Source organism: Gobius niger (assembly GCF_951799975.1).
Source record: "Gobius niger genome assembly, chromosome: 13".
Classification (NCBI taxonomy): domain Eukaryota; kingdom Metazoa; phylum Chordata; class Actinopteri; order Gobiiformes; family Gobiidae; genus Gobius; species Gobius niger.
Window position 1 is genome coordinate 22,642,440 of NC_136864.1, and position 16,563 is coordinate 22,659,002.

The 16,563-nt window shown below is 41.2% G+C and overlaps 1 protein-coding gene across 2 annotated transcripts in view; it reads left to right on the forward strand.

The window, feature by feature from the left end:
- Window positions 1-3,593: 3,593 nt before the first annotated feature.
- Window positions 3,594-16,563, forward strand: part of tns3 (tensin 3) — a 28,130-nt gene continuing 15,160 nt past the window's right edge. For both annotated transcript variants that reach the window (XM_079569133.1, XM_079569134.1), the window contains exons 1-11: window positions 3,594-3,744; window positions 3,936-3,986; window positions 5,422-5,544; window positions 5,649-5,713; window positions 7,583-7,666; window positions 9,242-9,354; window positions 9,756-9,816; window positions 10,937-11,012; window positions 11,087-11,216; window positions 11,367-11,432; window positions 12,814-12,915. In XM_079569133.1, the coding sequence (XP_079425259.1) occupies window positions 3,595-3,744; window positions 3,936-3,986; window positions 5,422-5,544; window positions 5,649-5,713; window positions 7,583-7,666; window positions 9,242-9,354; window positions 9,756-9,816; window positions 10,937-11,012; window positions 11,087-11,216; window positions 11,367-11,432; window positions 12,814-12,915 (1,021 nt within the window). In that variant the 5' untranslated portion in view covers window position 3,594. The remainder of the gene's footprint in view (window positions 3,745-3,935; window positions 3,987-5,421; window positions 5,545-5,648; window positions 5,714-7,582; window positions 7,667-9,241; window positions 9,355-9,755; window positions 9,817-10,936; window positions 11,013-11,086; window positions 11,217-11,366; window positions 11,433-12,813; window positions 12,916-16,563) is intronic.

The window sequence follows — 16,563 nt, forward strand, 5'->3', positions numbered from 1 at the left end:
CAAAGATCTTTCCTAATACCTTTGCCTGGAGCCTTGAGATGACACCGCTCCCACTACCCAAGCACTGACCAGTCTGTTCATTCATTCCCTCGTCAGTCATGAGGTGTTTCTCTTCTGTCTCTCGGGGGACGTGAGCCAAACCAATCGACCCCGGCTGCAGGACCACCCCCATTCTGCTCCCAGGGTTGGTGTCTCTGAGCTGTGGTCACACACTGCACCCACTTTTATGGCTTTTTGTCTTTCTCCCTTCCAAAGTGCTGGGTTCATAGCCTGCAGTTATCCTCCTCTTAATTGACACAGACATTCTTAACCGAGGAGCGTTTAATCACAACAAACAATCGGGGTCAGAGGAGGAGGAGGAGGAGGAGGAAGAGGAGGGTGATACTGTATCCCCGGCTGCTGGTGGAATGTGTTGGTGGAGTCATTGAAGCGAAGCAATGTCATGTCGAGCTGTTTGCTGTTGCTCATGCAGATGCCAGAATCCATCTTGAAATCTTGAAGCTGATACGTTTTGGCTCAAATTGAAAGGCGGTTTCAGACCAGTCGACAGTCGTGTGCAGTATAGTCTCACTCACAAGCAGTTTTAGCGATAACGGCGATGTAACAACACAGCACTAACACAAGGTAGGCCGCAACATTTTTACAAACCTCGTAGGGTTCATGGAAGTTCGTCCAGCCAGTCCACATGGGCTTGTGGGTTTGGAGAAAGCGTTCGACCGTGCCCCTGATAGTGTCCTGTGTGGGGTTCGGGGCTGCTTGCTGAGGGCTGTCCGGTCTGTATGAGCACAGAAGGAACATGGTGTGCATTGCTTGTGTGTGTATGTGTATAGGGAAGTCTGGGCATTGTTCTGTATCAAGGGTTGGTACAGGGTTTCTGCGGGGCATTAAGATCCTGCACTGTCACTCAAAAAGGTGTTAATTCGGGCTGAAGTGCAGTCATGCACCAGCTTAATATAGAACCTGCAGTTACGCGTAAGACCTGAGGTGGCAGTAGTGAGCATAAAATGACCAACTTGCATCTAGTCTCTTTAAGGCCTTAAAAGTAATGGAAAAAAGAATTGGTGTTGCTCTTCTATTGTGTTTCAATGAGTTTGTTGAAAATCCAAAAGTTATGGACAAACACATTCAGCTGCAGTTTTGGCAGATATTGTCCACAGCAGTTGTTGTGTCCAGTTTGGTTTTGAATAACAATGTTTCTCCACATTCCTCTGTTTAATTGGATGCTTGCAAATCTTAAGAAATAAAATATGCACAGATTTTATGTAAATATCATATGATATTTGGACAATAAAAAGGGCATTTGATTCAATGTACTTAAATTAGTGTTTTACTTTTTTCCCCAGCTCAGGGCCTCATGACCCCACTTAGGGAGCTCCTGTATCCAATGCCACTAGAGAAAATTGAACCACCACACTTTGAGATACTGGACTTAGAGTTATTTTCCCAAAATGATGCACATGGCTGCTTCGATCTCTGTGATTTTACATCCGGGTTTGTCATGTTGTGTAGTTAAAATTAACAGAATGCTTGGATATGACAAGAAGTTTCATATTGTTATGACATTGCATCCCACTGGGTTGCAGATGACTTCGAGAACATTCTGGTCTAAGATTCCAAATGGCATTGTACATGATTCATGTAGATGTTATTTCCCAGCCCAACCTCTTAAAGTATTTTCATTACCAAAACTTTAGAAAGAATCAGAAACACCCATAGTAGTACAAAAGAGAGCTGTCTTCACTCTGCTCTTACAAAAGGGACAGTAAACATTTCCTTCCATGTGTCTAATCCACAAACACAAAAAGGCCAAACTTTCCGAGCCCATTCATTTCACAGACGCATTACTCGAATTGAAGGGAAAACTCGAAACTTAAGATGAACTCCCCCCCCCTCTGTGGAAGCTCTTCTGAGTACAGCTCTAGTTCAGCGCATTAGTTCAGTGCAGAGGTCAGCCAGAGATGACTAGATAAGAGTGGAGAGGATGTGTCTCTTTGTGGGTGTGGTATTGTGGCCTGGATAGAGACAGGCTCACTCTGGGCTTCACCAAGTTGAGGACTATGCCAACACTCAGGGCGTTCCGGCTGCTGGCTGGAACCGGATTCTTTTTCACCGCTCGCCTGATAGATTAACCCTATTCATCCAGTATTTTCATTGCGAGCAAAAACAGTCAGGGCAACTCTCTGTCTGCTAAGCTCGTCATCCTCAACCAGCGGTTCAAGATCCACTGAATCCGAGGAGGGTCAGTTGTTGAGATTTTGGCGGCACTTTACTTAACAGCACAGTTATAACATGGTAATAGGATGGCATGGGGGAGGATAGTCGGGATTGCATTTTGCAGCCTTGTTCCGATATTATTGACTAGAAAATACTGATTATGTTTCCTTGTCAATGCACATGTTGTCACCATCAGAGGCGGGTAGTACTTTTTTGAAGAAATTGCACTTCTTAGAGTATTTTTTTCATACAGTACTTTTTACTTCGACTTGAGCAAAATTAGTATCTTTATCTCATACTTTAGTAAAAATACTTGTTACTTTTTCCACTGTGAGTAAATATTTAAGCGGCAAATGCTTCATTATGATCTATAAAATACATGTAGCTCATCTCGTGCTCCCTCTTTAGAATTATTTAGTTTTTCTGTATTTTCATGCCATTTTCTAGGGATCTTCTTTGGAAATACCAGCATTTCCTCATGATTTTATGCTTTGTTTCACACAATTTGTGTCCCTGAAAATGCATTTCCACTAACAGTTACTCACAGGACTCAAGCAACAGTAACAAGTACTTATTACTTGTAATGTTTGGCTACTCCAACACCTCTGGTTGCCATGCTATTTTCATCCTATTACCATGATATTTCTGATTGAAAATATAAAAAATACATATATCGAGCCAATGAAAAACAAAAAAAGGAAAATACTTTTAATTGACTAATTGTGTGTCTCTAAATGAGCGACACTGCTCTTAGACGTCTCAATGGTAACTTTTACCCTTTGTTGCAAATTTGTGTTGATCATCCCATACATATAACAGAAATCTGTACTGAATATAAATGACCATGGTCTGACCAGTCGACTCATATAGGGTGCGTATTGTAACACTCGACAAAGCAAATAAACCGCTCCACTGTCCTACAGTGTCCCACATTCTCAAAAGATAACAGTTTAATGCAACTTAGACAATATGACGAAGGCTGTGGACTTTGGCCGGCAAATATTGACAATCGGATGTGTTGAAATTGACGTGAGAATAGGGACAAAATGACTATTTCTGTATTGTTTTGGGCTTTCTCATCACATTTACAACCCATCAGAAATGTGTACATCTTTGTTTAGGTTAATGACACATTGAACTGTAAAACTTATGGTTAATTTTTTTTTTATTTTCTTCATCTTCACTATTAGATATTGCCGCTCTTTTTGTCATCGATCTGCTTGAACCCGATATTGTCATTTTGCACACCTTCCGAACAATCATTCTGACTGTATCTTTTATCTCGATGACATGTATTTCCCACCTCTCTTTGAGAACGCAGCTCCTGAATCACCCTTCCGTCTGTCGTTTTTTTTTTTTTTTGACAGGGCCAGTCTCAAGATGGAGGAGGGTTACGAACTTGACCTGACGTACATCACCGAAAGGATCATCGCCGTGTCCTTCCCCCGGGGGTGCTCCGAGGAGATCTACGCCCACAACCTCAAAGATGTCACGCGGATGCTCAAGTCCAAACACGCTGATAATTACCTGGTCAGTGCCCGACTTCAGCTGCCCTCACTGCCTCAACTTGAAATGAGGTCAAAGGGCGTGCAGTTTTTTGCGTTTTCATGTGTTTTCAGGGAATTAGAAAAAATAAATTGATGTATTTTAAGTGTTGGAAGATAAAGCAGATGTGTGACAATTTGTCTGATGGCAAGGTCTCTGTTTGTTGCTTTGTTTAGATCATCAACTTGTCGGAGAAGAGGGGAGACCTGTCCAAAATGAATCCAAAGGTTAGATGGCTGTCAATTCCAAGTGAAATACATTGGCTGACGTCGACCATGTTGTCATTCAATAGTCCTAAAAATAAAGATGCACTTATTGTTCTTACACTTAGTGGGAATATTCTCAGCGTAAAATCTTATTTTACCTGACACTTTTAGAGATTGTAGACAGTTTGGAAACAGCTCTTTTTATCACCATTTAAAACCTTACTGAAATGTACAGTTAAATGAATCCATTTCAATTAATTGCGTATGTGTTTATGAACAACTGGTAGCTTCAGTTTGTATTAGTGGTGGGACTTGATCAACATTTTTAATCGAGTTAATTGCAGGGTCTATCATCAACCAAAAAAAACATTTTCTAAATTACTGAATAAATAGATGGACACAACAAATATAGTTATTGTTGTTAATCTGTTATTGGTGCATTTACAGCTATTCAGCTTCAAGTGTTTCAGGAACTCTGATCATTCATGTAGCTTGTAAACAGTAACTAAACAGTAATTATAGTACTACGTTTTCTATTGTTTATAGTCAAATAAACCAAGCAAAAGGGGCATAAAACATTGTCTTTAAGAGTTTAACATTTGCTTTTCTATCGTCCCATCAAGACATCTTTAAAGCAAAAATGAGTCCGGTCGACAAGTGAAGCGTCTTTATTCACCTTATTCCGGAAGTTAGCGTGGGCGCCGCCATGAATTGTGCCCGCCCCTTTTCTCCTATCAGATAACATAATACTGGAGAAGTCAAGATAAAATCAGTTACTACACGAAAGCAAAGTCAATTTTCGGTCACACAGAGAAACGGTGCAGTGCTGACTTGTTGGTGCAAATGAATGTTAGACTTTTTTAAAAACTTTTTTTTAACTGTATATTTTGATTAAATCACAAAAAGATACATGTTTATAAGGACAACACAAAAAGCACAACAACAAATAAACAATGAAAGCCAATAAAAGTAAACTCAACCAGAAAAAGTAAATAAATAAATATATATACATATTTTTTTTTTTTTTTACACAAATCAATCTGCTAGACATCAGGTTTTAGCGGCAAGCATTTTCCCCCGTTGTCCGTTTAAATGAACGGGCTTCGCGCTTTACCGGAAGTGCCAAGGCAAAGAAAATAGAGGCAAAAGTGGGCGGGACGGATGCAGCGTGTGCGTCAGATCTACAGGCTCACCAGAAACATGCGAATAGAAAGGTTCCGACTTAAGAGTTTTTGATAATGTGATTACTGGCGTTAAAAAATACAAAGATTGTAGCACGTTGAAATCTTTGTAGTTAATTCATTAATATTAATTTGTTAAAGTCCCTAGTTTGTGTCTAAGACTTGTTTTAATGATTAAGTTAATTAGTTATACTCTTATACTCTTGGGGCGTGGTCTCTTTATAATGAGTCGCTAATATGGAGATTATTCAATGTTATTTATTGTTTTCTTTTAGACACTGGACACAGGTTGGCCGGACCTACATGCTCCGCCTCTCGATAAGATCTGCACCATCTGCAAGGCCATGGAGAGCTGGCTCAACGCTGACCCTCTGCATGTGGTGGTTATACATTGCAGGGTGAGCACTCACAAGTTCAGGTTTTCGCTCTAACAAAAGTTTCCCCCGGCTTGGATGCTGTAACTCTATATGAGATGAATCATGTCGGTGTATTGTGTCTTCAGGGTGGAAAGGGCCGCATCGGTGTAGTCATATCATCGTTCGTCCACTTCACGGATGTGTCAGCCAGGTAACCACTTCAACGTTTTTGTTGGCCAATTGAGATCAGAGGTTTTGAAGCAGTAGTTTATTTTTATACATGAGTCTGCGTTGTTGTTGTGAGTGAACAAACTCAAGGCAAACCCGCAACATTTCTGTAGACTCATTCGGGTGGCCACAAGCAAAGTCACTGTGTAGCCACTTCTGATTTATTTACCTCTCTTAATTTTGGGTCAAGGTGATTCAGAGTGAGTCTTTGAAATCCAGAGAAGCCACAGACTGTAGGCCATGAATCATCCCGTATAGAATGTCATGAATCAACATGAAAACATGCGACTTACTGTAACCGCTCCTGGCCACAGTGTCGGTGTCATGAAATCTATTCAGCTTTAGTGAAAAGCCATTCTGATTTTACAACTATTGTGCTTAAGCTAATTTAATACGGCTGTGCAGCTTCTCAATGCCCTGTGGTCACAACATCAAGCCGCAAACCATACAGTATTATTTAGCGAAACCATACAATCTGCTTTTTTCTATTTTTCTATTTATGAATAACCTTTGAACTTTTCTCTTTGAAAACACAAATGGGCCCTACAGAGATGAATCACAATCGGATCAAATCTCAACGCTGCTGGATGTTTTTAGAATCTGCATTATGAACGAAATCTTGATTTTAAAGTGATAGTCTGTAAGATTCAATCAATTATCAAATCCGATCGAACTGAAAGCCATTCCTAGTTTGCGAAATGAGGAGAGAAAGAGATTTCAAGAGAAAAAAAAAATCCCTCCCGGTTCACAGTAAAGCTTGTCTCATTGGTCAAAGTGATGGCACTGGGGATTCTGATTGGTTGCAGAGATCACCAAAGGAAGGGACTTTAAAAAAAATATTGTAGGCCCAAGTGGTCTGTTATACGCAAGACATAACATTCGTAAAACATTTAAACTTATCTCTTTAAAGAAGAACTAAGTTACTTGTTTACCTTAATAAATCCTTTCCGCAGTCCCTCTGGGGGTAATACAAGTGTTAAAGGGACGACTGGGGCCGGTCTTTCATCTCCCCCTGGTGTCTCGCTCCAATATTTAGTTCCGCTTTAAATCATAAATTGCAAATCTAATCACAATTGCAATACTTATCCGCAAAATCACTTTTACTATATACTGTATAACTATGTAGCAATACAGTATATAGTAAAAGTGATTGTGGCAGTCATGTCAGGTAGAATAATGCTGCTGATGTTACAGATTTTTTTTTTTTTTAAGGCTCAGTCAAACATAAGAAAAAAACACATTTCACATTCAATATTATATTTTCACGCAATATTTTTATGCGCCTTCTCCATCTTTACGTATCCCTTTCATTGCCAGATGTAGCAAACATCTGGAGAAAAACATCGTTGTGTAACGCCACGTTGTAGCTCCCTTCAGCAGATCGCAGAAGTCATTGTGGCCTCTGGACAACTGCCCTCCCTTGTCGCTAGTTTCCCGCTGAGAGCAACAGGGTCGGTAAGGTGAATGTGAAGGAGGAGGATGAGGAAGATGAAGCAAAACAATGAACTTACACTGGAGGAAGGGAGTTGGGTACGGGAGACCCAACAGAGCTGTAGTAAAGCAGGGCCTGGGTGCATGTTGGTTTTAGGGTCGTCTGAATAGCGGAGCACAGACTGTTTGCTTAAAGCTGCCATTCTCTTCCTCTCTGCTGGATACCTTTGTCTCTCCTCTCACTTTCACTCTCGTGCGCATATGTTTGTGTCGGCATCATCTCGATTCAAGATGGAGTTAACATTCAGTGCGTTCACAAAGATAACAACATAATAGCAGAGAAGAAAATGGTATGAAGGCTCCTTGAACCCGCTGTACATTACGGTAATTTCCCTAACAGCGTCTGTGTCTCTCTCCAAAGTGCTGACCAGGCGTTGGACCGCTTTGCCATGAGGAAGTACTACGATGATAAGGTCTCTGCCCTGATGACACCCTCGCAAAAGCGGTAAGCTCCCAAAACACATGCATGCCCCGGGTTGTTTATCCGGATAAGTTGTTGTTTGGCCACCATTCATAACTTTTTTTCTGTGTGGTCCCACCTGATCCAGCACAAAAGGTTCTGTGTTGTTTACATCTTTTGAACGGACATTCTGGAGGTAATTGTAGCAGCTAAGAGGTCCCTTGGTGTTACGTGACATCCTAACCATGTTGAGTCATGATCACTTACACACATACTTGTTTATTACTATTCAGGAACTACGGTTAGATTACACCAAGCAACACAGGCCAATCCTCTTTGAAATATTGAAAATGATATTGGTTAGCTTGTAGCAGCAAGCCATTTCCAAACATAACCTCAAGGCTAGTTTTGCGTGTTCTTGTACTTGTAAAATAATTGCTTATTTTTATGGCCGCCGGCAAGCTGGAGATGTACTGGAAATATCAAAAACATTGCGGTGCACCGACTGGTTGGCCACGTGTATTCATTCACAAATATTGACATGTTTGGTGTCCATGTGAAGCGCAAAAGGTGACCGAGATGACGCTGTAATCCAAATATGGTCATTTCCCTTCTGGGAGACAGCCAATGCCATAGCCGCAGCTAAATACAGGAGGGATTTCAGAGGGATTTTTTAATGTCTAATTCCTAGTCGATTTATAGGGCTTTTACTTTAGATTAGCAGTACCTTGCCTTATTTTCTGAGCAATGATTTTTTATAGTTTTCACAAATAAAATGCCACTTTCTTGAAGGCAAGACAAGGCAAGTTTATTTGTATGGCACATTTCATGTACATGTACAACTCAATGTGCCTCACAGCAACACCAGACAAACACAATAAAAATATGCAATAAAAAGCATTAAAACACAATAAAATTACATTAAAAAATTGCATTAAAAACATGTATAAAATAAGGACTTAAACATTGGCAGAGTTGAGGCCTGTCTCACGTCCTCTCTGAGGCTGTTCCAGATTTTTGCTGCGTGAAACTGAAACGCAGCCTCACCGTGTTTGGTGGTGACTCTGGGAACCACCAGAAGACCCCTCCCTGAGGATCTCAGGGCCCGAGGTGGTTCATGCGCCTGTAACATGTGCGAGATGTACTTATACACAAGCAGAGGTGTTTTAAACTCTATTCTCTGAGTGACAGGAAGCCAGTGTAGAGACCGGAGCACTGGACTAATATGGTCGTATTTCCTGGTTTTGGTCAGGATTCGAGCATTTTGGATAAACTGCAGTTATCTAACAGCTCGTTTAGAAAGGCCAGTGAAGAGGCCGTTACAATAGTCTAACCGACTGGAGACAAATGCATGAATTAATTTCTCCAAGTCTTCTTTAGACACTATGTTTTTTATTTTAGCAATGTTTTTTAGGTGGCAATAGGCCGCTGATGTAATGGACTTAATATGACTGTTAAAATTCAGGTCTGAGTCCATGATTACTCCGAGATTTCTAACTTGATTTCTCAGTCTCAGTGAAAGCGTTTCAAGATGACCAATGACAACCTCTCTGTGTTTTTATGGGCCAAAGACAATTTTCTCCGTTTTATCTGTATTCCTCCTCTGTGTCCCCACGCCAGGTACGTTTGGATACTCAACAGCCTCCTCAGCGGTTCCATGAAGATCAACGCCTCTCCTTTGTTCCTGCACTGTGTCATCCTTCATGGGATCCCGAACTTCGACGCTGCCGGAGGTGAAACTCGTAGCTACCCGCCACTGTTGTCTACACAGCTAACAGCTCGCAGCCAAAATACCGGCACTGGCGCAGTTCGAGAAGCCAGACGTGACCACATCAGAGCAGTAAACAAGATGGGGACGTATAAGTGCTGTATCTCTCACACTGAGGCTCCCAACACACACACACATACACACACATGCACATGCGCTCAGGCAGATTACATAAACACAACCGAAGCCTCTTGCTGTGGCTTTCCATTAAAACCTATGGAAACTCCCACCCGTGTTATCGAGTAAATGATTATTTTCTCAAGTGCGTTCTCAAAACAAGAGATCGTAGCGTTGGCTGTGTACAAAATAGGACAGCATGGGCAAATATCCAACATAAAGGCTTAGCGACAATGTGTGTTTTTCCAGTGTGTCGACCATACCTCAAGGTGTACCAGGGAATGCAGGCCGTGTATTCATCCGCAGTCTAGTAAGTAAATAATGGTTAACAGTTATTATGGCAATGTAACCTTTCATTGTAATCAAAACAAGGAGAAGTGCAGAACTCCATTAAGGCAACATAATGGGTGTGTTAAGTGCCCATAAGACAAATAATTATTATTTAGCTCGCTCTTTGAAGCCTTTTGTGAACATGTTCTGAAAATCGTCTGCAATCATTAATTTGCAACAATCAAAAGAGCAATTTTCTCCTTGGCTTATTTCATAAATTTCCTTTTAAAGAGGGGGTGTTATGCTTTTTACAGGTCATGTTTCACAATAATCTCAAACACATCTTTATCACTATCTTACTTACTGTGTTGGTCAGAGAATGCAATATTGACAGCTAAAACTGAATATCCTGTAGTTTTCCTTTATGAGTCTTGAATTCTCTCCCACCCCCTCACTCTTGCTCCCCCTCGCAGTGCAGCTGTTTCAATAGAAAAAGAAAAACCTGAGAACAAAATAGTCCGCGCTGCTCGTGTGGCTGTTGTGAAACTATGGCGAGTGTTTTTACTCCACATCGAAAGGATCAAGGGATTGAGATGTAAGATAAGGAGGAGATTTAAAGATTACTCAAAGAAGCGCAAGTGGGTTGAAAAACAGCTCCAGGTATGTTTTGATGAGAATAGCATTATAACCCAGTAAAAAGCTCTAAATTGTAGATTTTGCATAACACCCCTTCTTTAAAATGGCAACAGCCGGACCAACAATAACTTAAAGGCGCATTATGCAACTTTTAATATGGAAAAAAAAGTTGATACTTGTGCGTATTTGACCTTGTAGTGACCTAGCTGCTGTATGTGTGGTCAGTATGGCACCTGTACTTTCTATCACAGTGGCCTCTAGGACACTCCAGGATCAACAGTTTGGTAGGTTTTCACTGCTGTCGGACCCTCTCACAGAACACACTGGTCTTGGAGCATTTTCGAGACCACCGTGATCGAAAGTAAACGCGTCATGCCACTTGGTCACTACAAGGTCAAAATACGCACAAATATCACTTATTTTTTGCAAAAAAAGTTGCATAATGCACCTTTTACTTCCTTAAACACATGTGCTTTAAGTGCGTAACGTTGACCATGTTTCTGTGTCTCAAATCTGTCCCCCAGTCACATCGGACCGAGCCACAGAGGCCGAGTTTGCATCGCCCTCGAACCAGCTCAGCTCCTGAAAGGCGACATTATGGTAAAGATCGACACACGCTTAAAGTTTTACAGCTTTTCGTTACGCTTAAAAACTGAAAACGTTTACTTTTTCAGATCAAGTGCTATCACAAAAGCGAACTTCCCACTGGCCGTGAGGACATATTCCGGCTGCAGTTCCACACGGGAGCAGTGCAGGGCTACAACCTGATGTTTGAAAAAGAGGACATGGAGACGGCTAACAAAGGTAATGAAACAGTAAATAAGGGTTTTATAGTCGGGCGATCACAACAGGACTCATTTGCCAGCTAATTCAACTCATTATGCCCGTGTTGAAAGTATATTAAAGTTTGTGAGTGATTTTCAAAAATGTTGAACGGAAGTTGCTGTCTTCCAGATCGCAGATTTCCAGACTACGGCAAAGTGGAGCTGGTCTTCTCGGAGGGACCTGAGAGAATCCCAGGTAGGTTCCCTTTTGACGTGATGGAAAGGGGGGGGGGGGGGCAATGAGTTTGGCCTTGGACCATACGTACTGCCCACCCTCAACTCTTCCCAACCCCCGCGCTCCCCGGTGAGAGGGGATGTGGAATGCAGCGGAGGGGAAATGTAGTGTGAAGTGTGTGCTGACAGAATGGGCAAAGGAGCACAGCATGACCCGCCTCTGCGCCCAACAGGAGGGAAGGCATTTGCGTGGCACTCTGAATGTGTGGTTCAGGTTGGAAAAGTTTACTGCTCAACACCACAACGACCGTGCACAATGTTGGTAGCAGATTCAGACTACAGTTAATAGACTGTGCCTGGAATGTTTTTGGCTAACTTCCTGTGGGCCAGCGTAGGGTAAAGATTACTTCCTGTCAACATTTGAATGTACGTTGAAAATAAAATAAGATAATAATGAAAACAAAAACTGTACAAATCTACAGTCAATCAAGCCAAGTGTGTTTCATAAAAAAATATGTCAGATTGTGGCGCTGTTTTTATCATTTGTTGGCGTCAAATTAGCGTCAAGGCTAGGACATCTACAATTAGAAACACAGAAGTCTCCTCCAGGGAAGTATTTACGTCCCTTGTAAACTTCTGAATATATCCAACAGCTGCTTGTTTTCTGTCACGTATTGTTTAGATAAATATTTAACTCTCCATAGGAATAAAACAGAGACAGGTAGGCATCACGTTGCTACAGAATATTCTAGGCACAGAGCCGTCACATAGAAATTTCCCTTGGATTGATTTGATCAAATAATTGATTTGTTACTTATTCTGTAATACTGTCTTACCACCAGACGCAGCAGTTATTGTGAGCCATTGACACCCTTTATAAATGAAAAGTTAAAGACAGTGGGTTTTCGAACTGTGCTACTTGGGCTTCTTTGGGTGACACACATTGTCATCTGCAGCTTTAGAGTTTATTCACATTAATCCCATTCTGTGTTTTTCTGGTGCACATCAGGTTTAACGTTAATTTTATCCAATTTAACCCTATTTTATGTATTTATGTTTTTTACCTGATTTGATCATCATCTCGGCCTGGTGGTACATGGGGGGCAAATATCTTATTTCGAGGTGACTGAATTATACGATCCCCGAATTCCAATCTAGGCAGAAGCGCAGTGTTTTAAACCCCCCACTCAAGCCACTTCCACCGCTGCTATGCAAATGCTTGGAAATGGGATTTAAATTGAGCCAACAAAAGCAGTATAAATCCCAAATGTAACATACTTTAGATGAGTGGAATTCCACTGAAGTTCTCTGGTGACTTTCGCAACAGTGCTGGCGGACAGCGCAGTTGCTCCTTCCTGTGTGTCCGGATACAGTAGCTACAATAATGTTGCTTTTGGGTCTAGGTGCCGACAGGTGGCAAAACGGGGCCGATGTTATTGTGGACTACAACACGGCAGATCCTCTGACCCGCTGGGACTCCTACCAAAACATCTGTGATGGTGAAGGTACTGTTGCCACGCTGCACGAGTCACAACACACATAATAAATCCACCCGGCTGACTCACACTGTTTATGGAAGTTAGTAGTAGAAAATATCTGTCTATCCCTCTGTGGCTTCTCATTTTGCCCGTTTCAGAGGCAGAGGAGAAGTCAGCTAAATAAATGCAGTTTTCAATGATAAAGAAAGTGTAGTTAATGTTCTTGTAGGGAACTAATTGCAGGACCTGTGTCTTGTAAACAGTGCTGACCGAAATCTCCACTACTTTTAGGAAAACTGAGCTTGAAGAGTGGGAAGTTTTCTGCCAAGTCTAGCAGTTGTATGTGAGGAATGCTGCCCTCAGAATCTGAGCAGTCGGTTCTCAGGAGATGTCTATTTTGTTGTTTCTTAAAATGAAAAGGCAGAGTTTAAACCAGCCCACATAGTCCCACACAGTCCCACACACACAGGGAGCTACTCTCACTGCCTGCGAGCCACCATGGCGGGCCATTGCGTCCCAGCTGTGGTCTCCCCTCTCCACTCAACCACACAATTCACAACAGCCTCCCAGAATAGAGCCAGATCCACCCTTTCCCAACATCCATTCAGGACCTTTTACAATCCGTTTTGATGAGCAGCAGTTTTTATGTCTAATTGCCCTCCTAACAAGTTGAACCTTCAAGCACCAAGAAGATAAAAAAAAACATTTCTTTTCTTCAGACTTGATCTCGGGAAACATTCATGTGGGATATTTACAAGATGGTGTTCTCATGTAAACATTACGTCTGAGAGGCAAGAGTCTGGGGAGCTTAGTTCAAATTCTGCATGTACTTGCCAGGTCCGAGTATCCTTCGGAAAGGCTGTCAGTCATCGAGAGGAGAGTCTTTACCACCGTAGTGCTAAGATTGTGAAAAGAAAACTTCATTTAACTTCAATGGCTTTTGCTAACTCTGTGTGCGCAGCCTGAAGTGTGAAGAGAGAGATGTTTTTTGAGATTGTTTTTTCTGTTTTTTTCTTCTCCCAGACAGGGTGTTCTTTGTTTTATTGTCAAACCAGATCTTGGTGGTTGTTTTATTTCTGAGTTAGAGTGAAAATAAAACCTAGTAAATCTTTATAGGACTGCAAGATTATTTACAATTATGGCACTTTGACATTGTATAAAGTAAAAAGAATGATAAACCTTATCTTTCAATTTCTTAAAGCAGTGCTAAGTACCTTAATAAATCCTTTCCGTAGTCCCTTTGGGGGTAGGTGTTGATGGGCTGATTGGGGGGTCTTTCATCTCCCCCCGGTGTCTCTGGCCATAAAACTACAATTACAACTTTGCCTGCACTGGGTATGAGCCACCAATACACACTAATGGAATTACAAAGAAGAAGCTAACAGGCTAACGGGCAAAGCTAACTGCGGGCTAGCTCCACTTAAACAGTATTTGCAGCCAAGTTTGAGTGAAAAAGATTATCTCCATTGTGTAATTGGATGTACAATATCCCTCTCTCCCTTTGTTTTTTCTATCAGCTCTCACGGACAATTAATGAGTAAAAAACTGCAACATGCTATGACACCTGCAGTGGCGCTTATGGCCTCTAGGGGCATGAGTTAAGTTTTCATGATAGTATCATTATAGTATCCTTGTTTTTGAATGGACTTTAATATTTACAAAACAGCCTTGAACATATTTTGGTCTTGGCACATCATTTCAGCAGGGCAGTACTTGAATTCCTCTCCAAAACCCTGTGATGGTTAATGTGGAACTATGGGAAATCGTTGTAATGCTGGGATAGAATCTGCCACTGCTGGTGCAATGCTCTTCTGGAGGAAACACATAATTCATAGTTTGGAAACCTCAAATGGATGAGAGCACACCCCATAACTGTGACTGAAGGCAAACCTGGGAAATGGATGTTGATCTTTCATATTCAAAAACACATTATTATCGTCATGTTCATAGCAACAAGATCCAAACACTTACATGTTTTGGGAATGGCTGCTTAAAAAAAAAAAAAAAAAAAAAGTTTTTCTCAAACATGCGATCGAGAATAAACAGAATACCACAGATTTTTGTGCAATTCTAGAGTTATATAAGATTATTATTATTATTATTTTTTTCAAGTTTTGCTTTTTTTTATTAGTAGGTTGCAACAACCTCTTTTTACAAATACTTTTAACAGTGAAATGTTTGGGCAACAACTCACTTTCGCTTACTCTAAACCTTGCTTTTTGTTTTCATATAGGGCTGTACTTGAAATGAAAATAATGATATGCTATGATATAAAGTCTTGAAGGTTAATACATTTTATAGCATTAAGTGTCATAGATACAATAAGCTTAAATGTGCATTATGGAACTTTTTATGCAACAGAAAAAAAGTTATTTGTGCATTAATGACCTTTCAGTGACCCGGTGGCTGCATGAGAGGTTAGCATTGCACCTTTACTTTTGATCACGGTGGCCTCTACAGCGCCAGGATCAATTGTTTTGTCAGTTTTCAACAGTCCTGGAACTACATAGAGCTACATAGAGCTATGCCACTCACAAAGCTGTTTGGTCACTGAAAGGTCAATTACGCACAACTAACTTTTATAACTTTTTTTTTTTTTTCAATAAAAGTTCCATAATGCACCTTTTAATGATGAAATTTACATTGAAAGAAAACACCATTTAAATAGCATTTCAACGAGTCATGCTTTTACAAACTACACCAAAAATACTTGAAAAAGGTAGATATTTTATATACTAAAGAAAAAGCTAATATAGTAATTATTGGTCGTAATAGCAGTCCTCATTATGACCTCCTTGAGGGATACAAGAGCAGCTTGCAGGTTCTCCCGTTTCACTGCTTTCTGCACTGTAATTGGCAGATTATTCAGGGACTGCAGCTCCCCCATTGCGATATAAAAGCATTGACTCATTCCCCCAAGTTCACTCGCTAGGAACATTCCTGGTTAACCATTCATGGTTTTGTTAATGTTAGTGTATTTCCCCCCAAAAGAACAATTGAACAACAGAGCTGTTGAGGGAGCACATCTGTTTTGTTGCTGATATTGCATGTTCCAAGAGAGAGAAGCATGTCATTTCATGACACACAAGTTTGGGCAAAAACACACCTTTGCTGCCTCTTGCCAAGACCTTCAAATACTAGGCAAAGATTGGTCTAATTAAAACCTGCCTTTTTTTTTCTTTTTTTTTACAAACTTAAAAAGAGCTCAAAGCGGCAGGAATTTTGTTTTCATTCAGTGTGCCGCCCCGTTTCTTTCTCTTCTACTTCTTTCTTTCTCTCTCTGAAGTGGGGTAGTCCCTTGAATCGGGGCAAGAGGTCGGGTTACTTGCTTCCCCGTGTCCCGCCCCCGAGCTGAAGCCCCGCCCCACTTGTTTACATTCCTCTGTCCTTATTTGGAAGTATGAAGGCCCCCTCCCCTCTTTTTTTTTGCGCAAACACTCTCACCTTCTGCGCAGAGAAAGAAGGCAAGAGAGCAGGGGCCAACTTCTTTGGAACAGTTGACCCCGACCACTGTCTGCGCGCTCCCAGCCATGCTTTTCTGTGTCTCTGTCTTTGCTTTAACCACTAAGATGGAGTTGGGCTTGCATTCTTACATGCTGATTTTGATGAAGGTAGGATCAATGAGTTCATTTATTTTCAATGGATGGTTGTTTGGGGGAGGACTGATGGACAGGA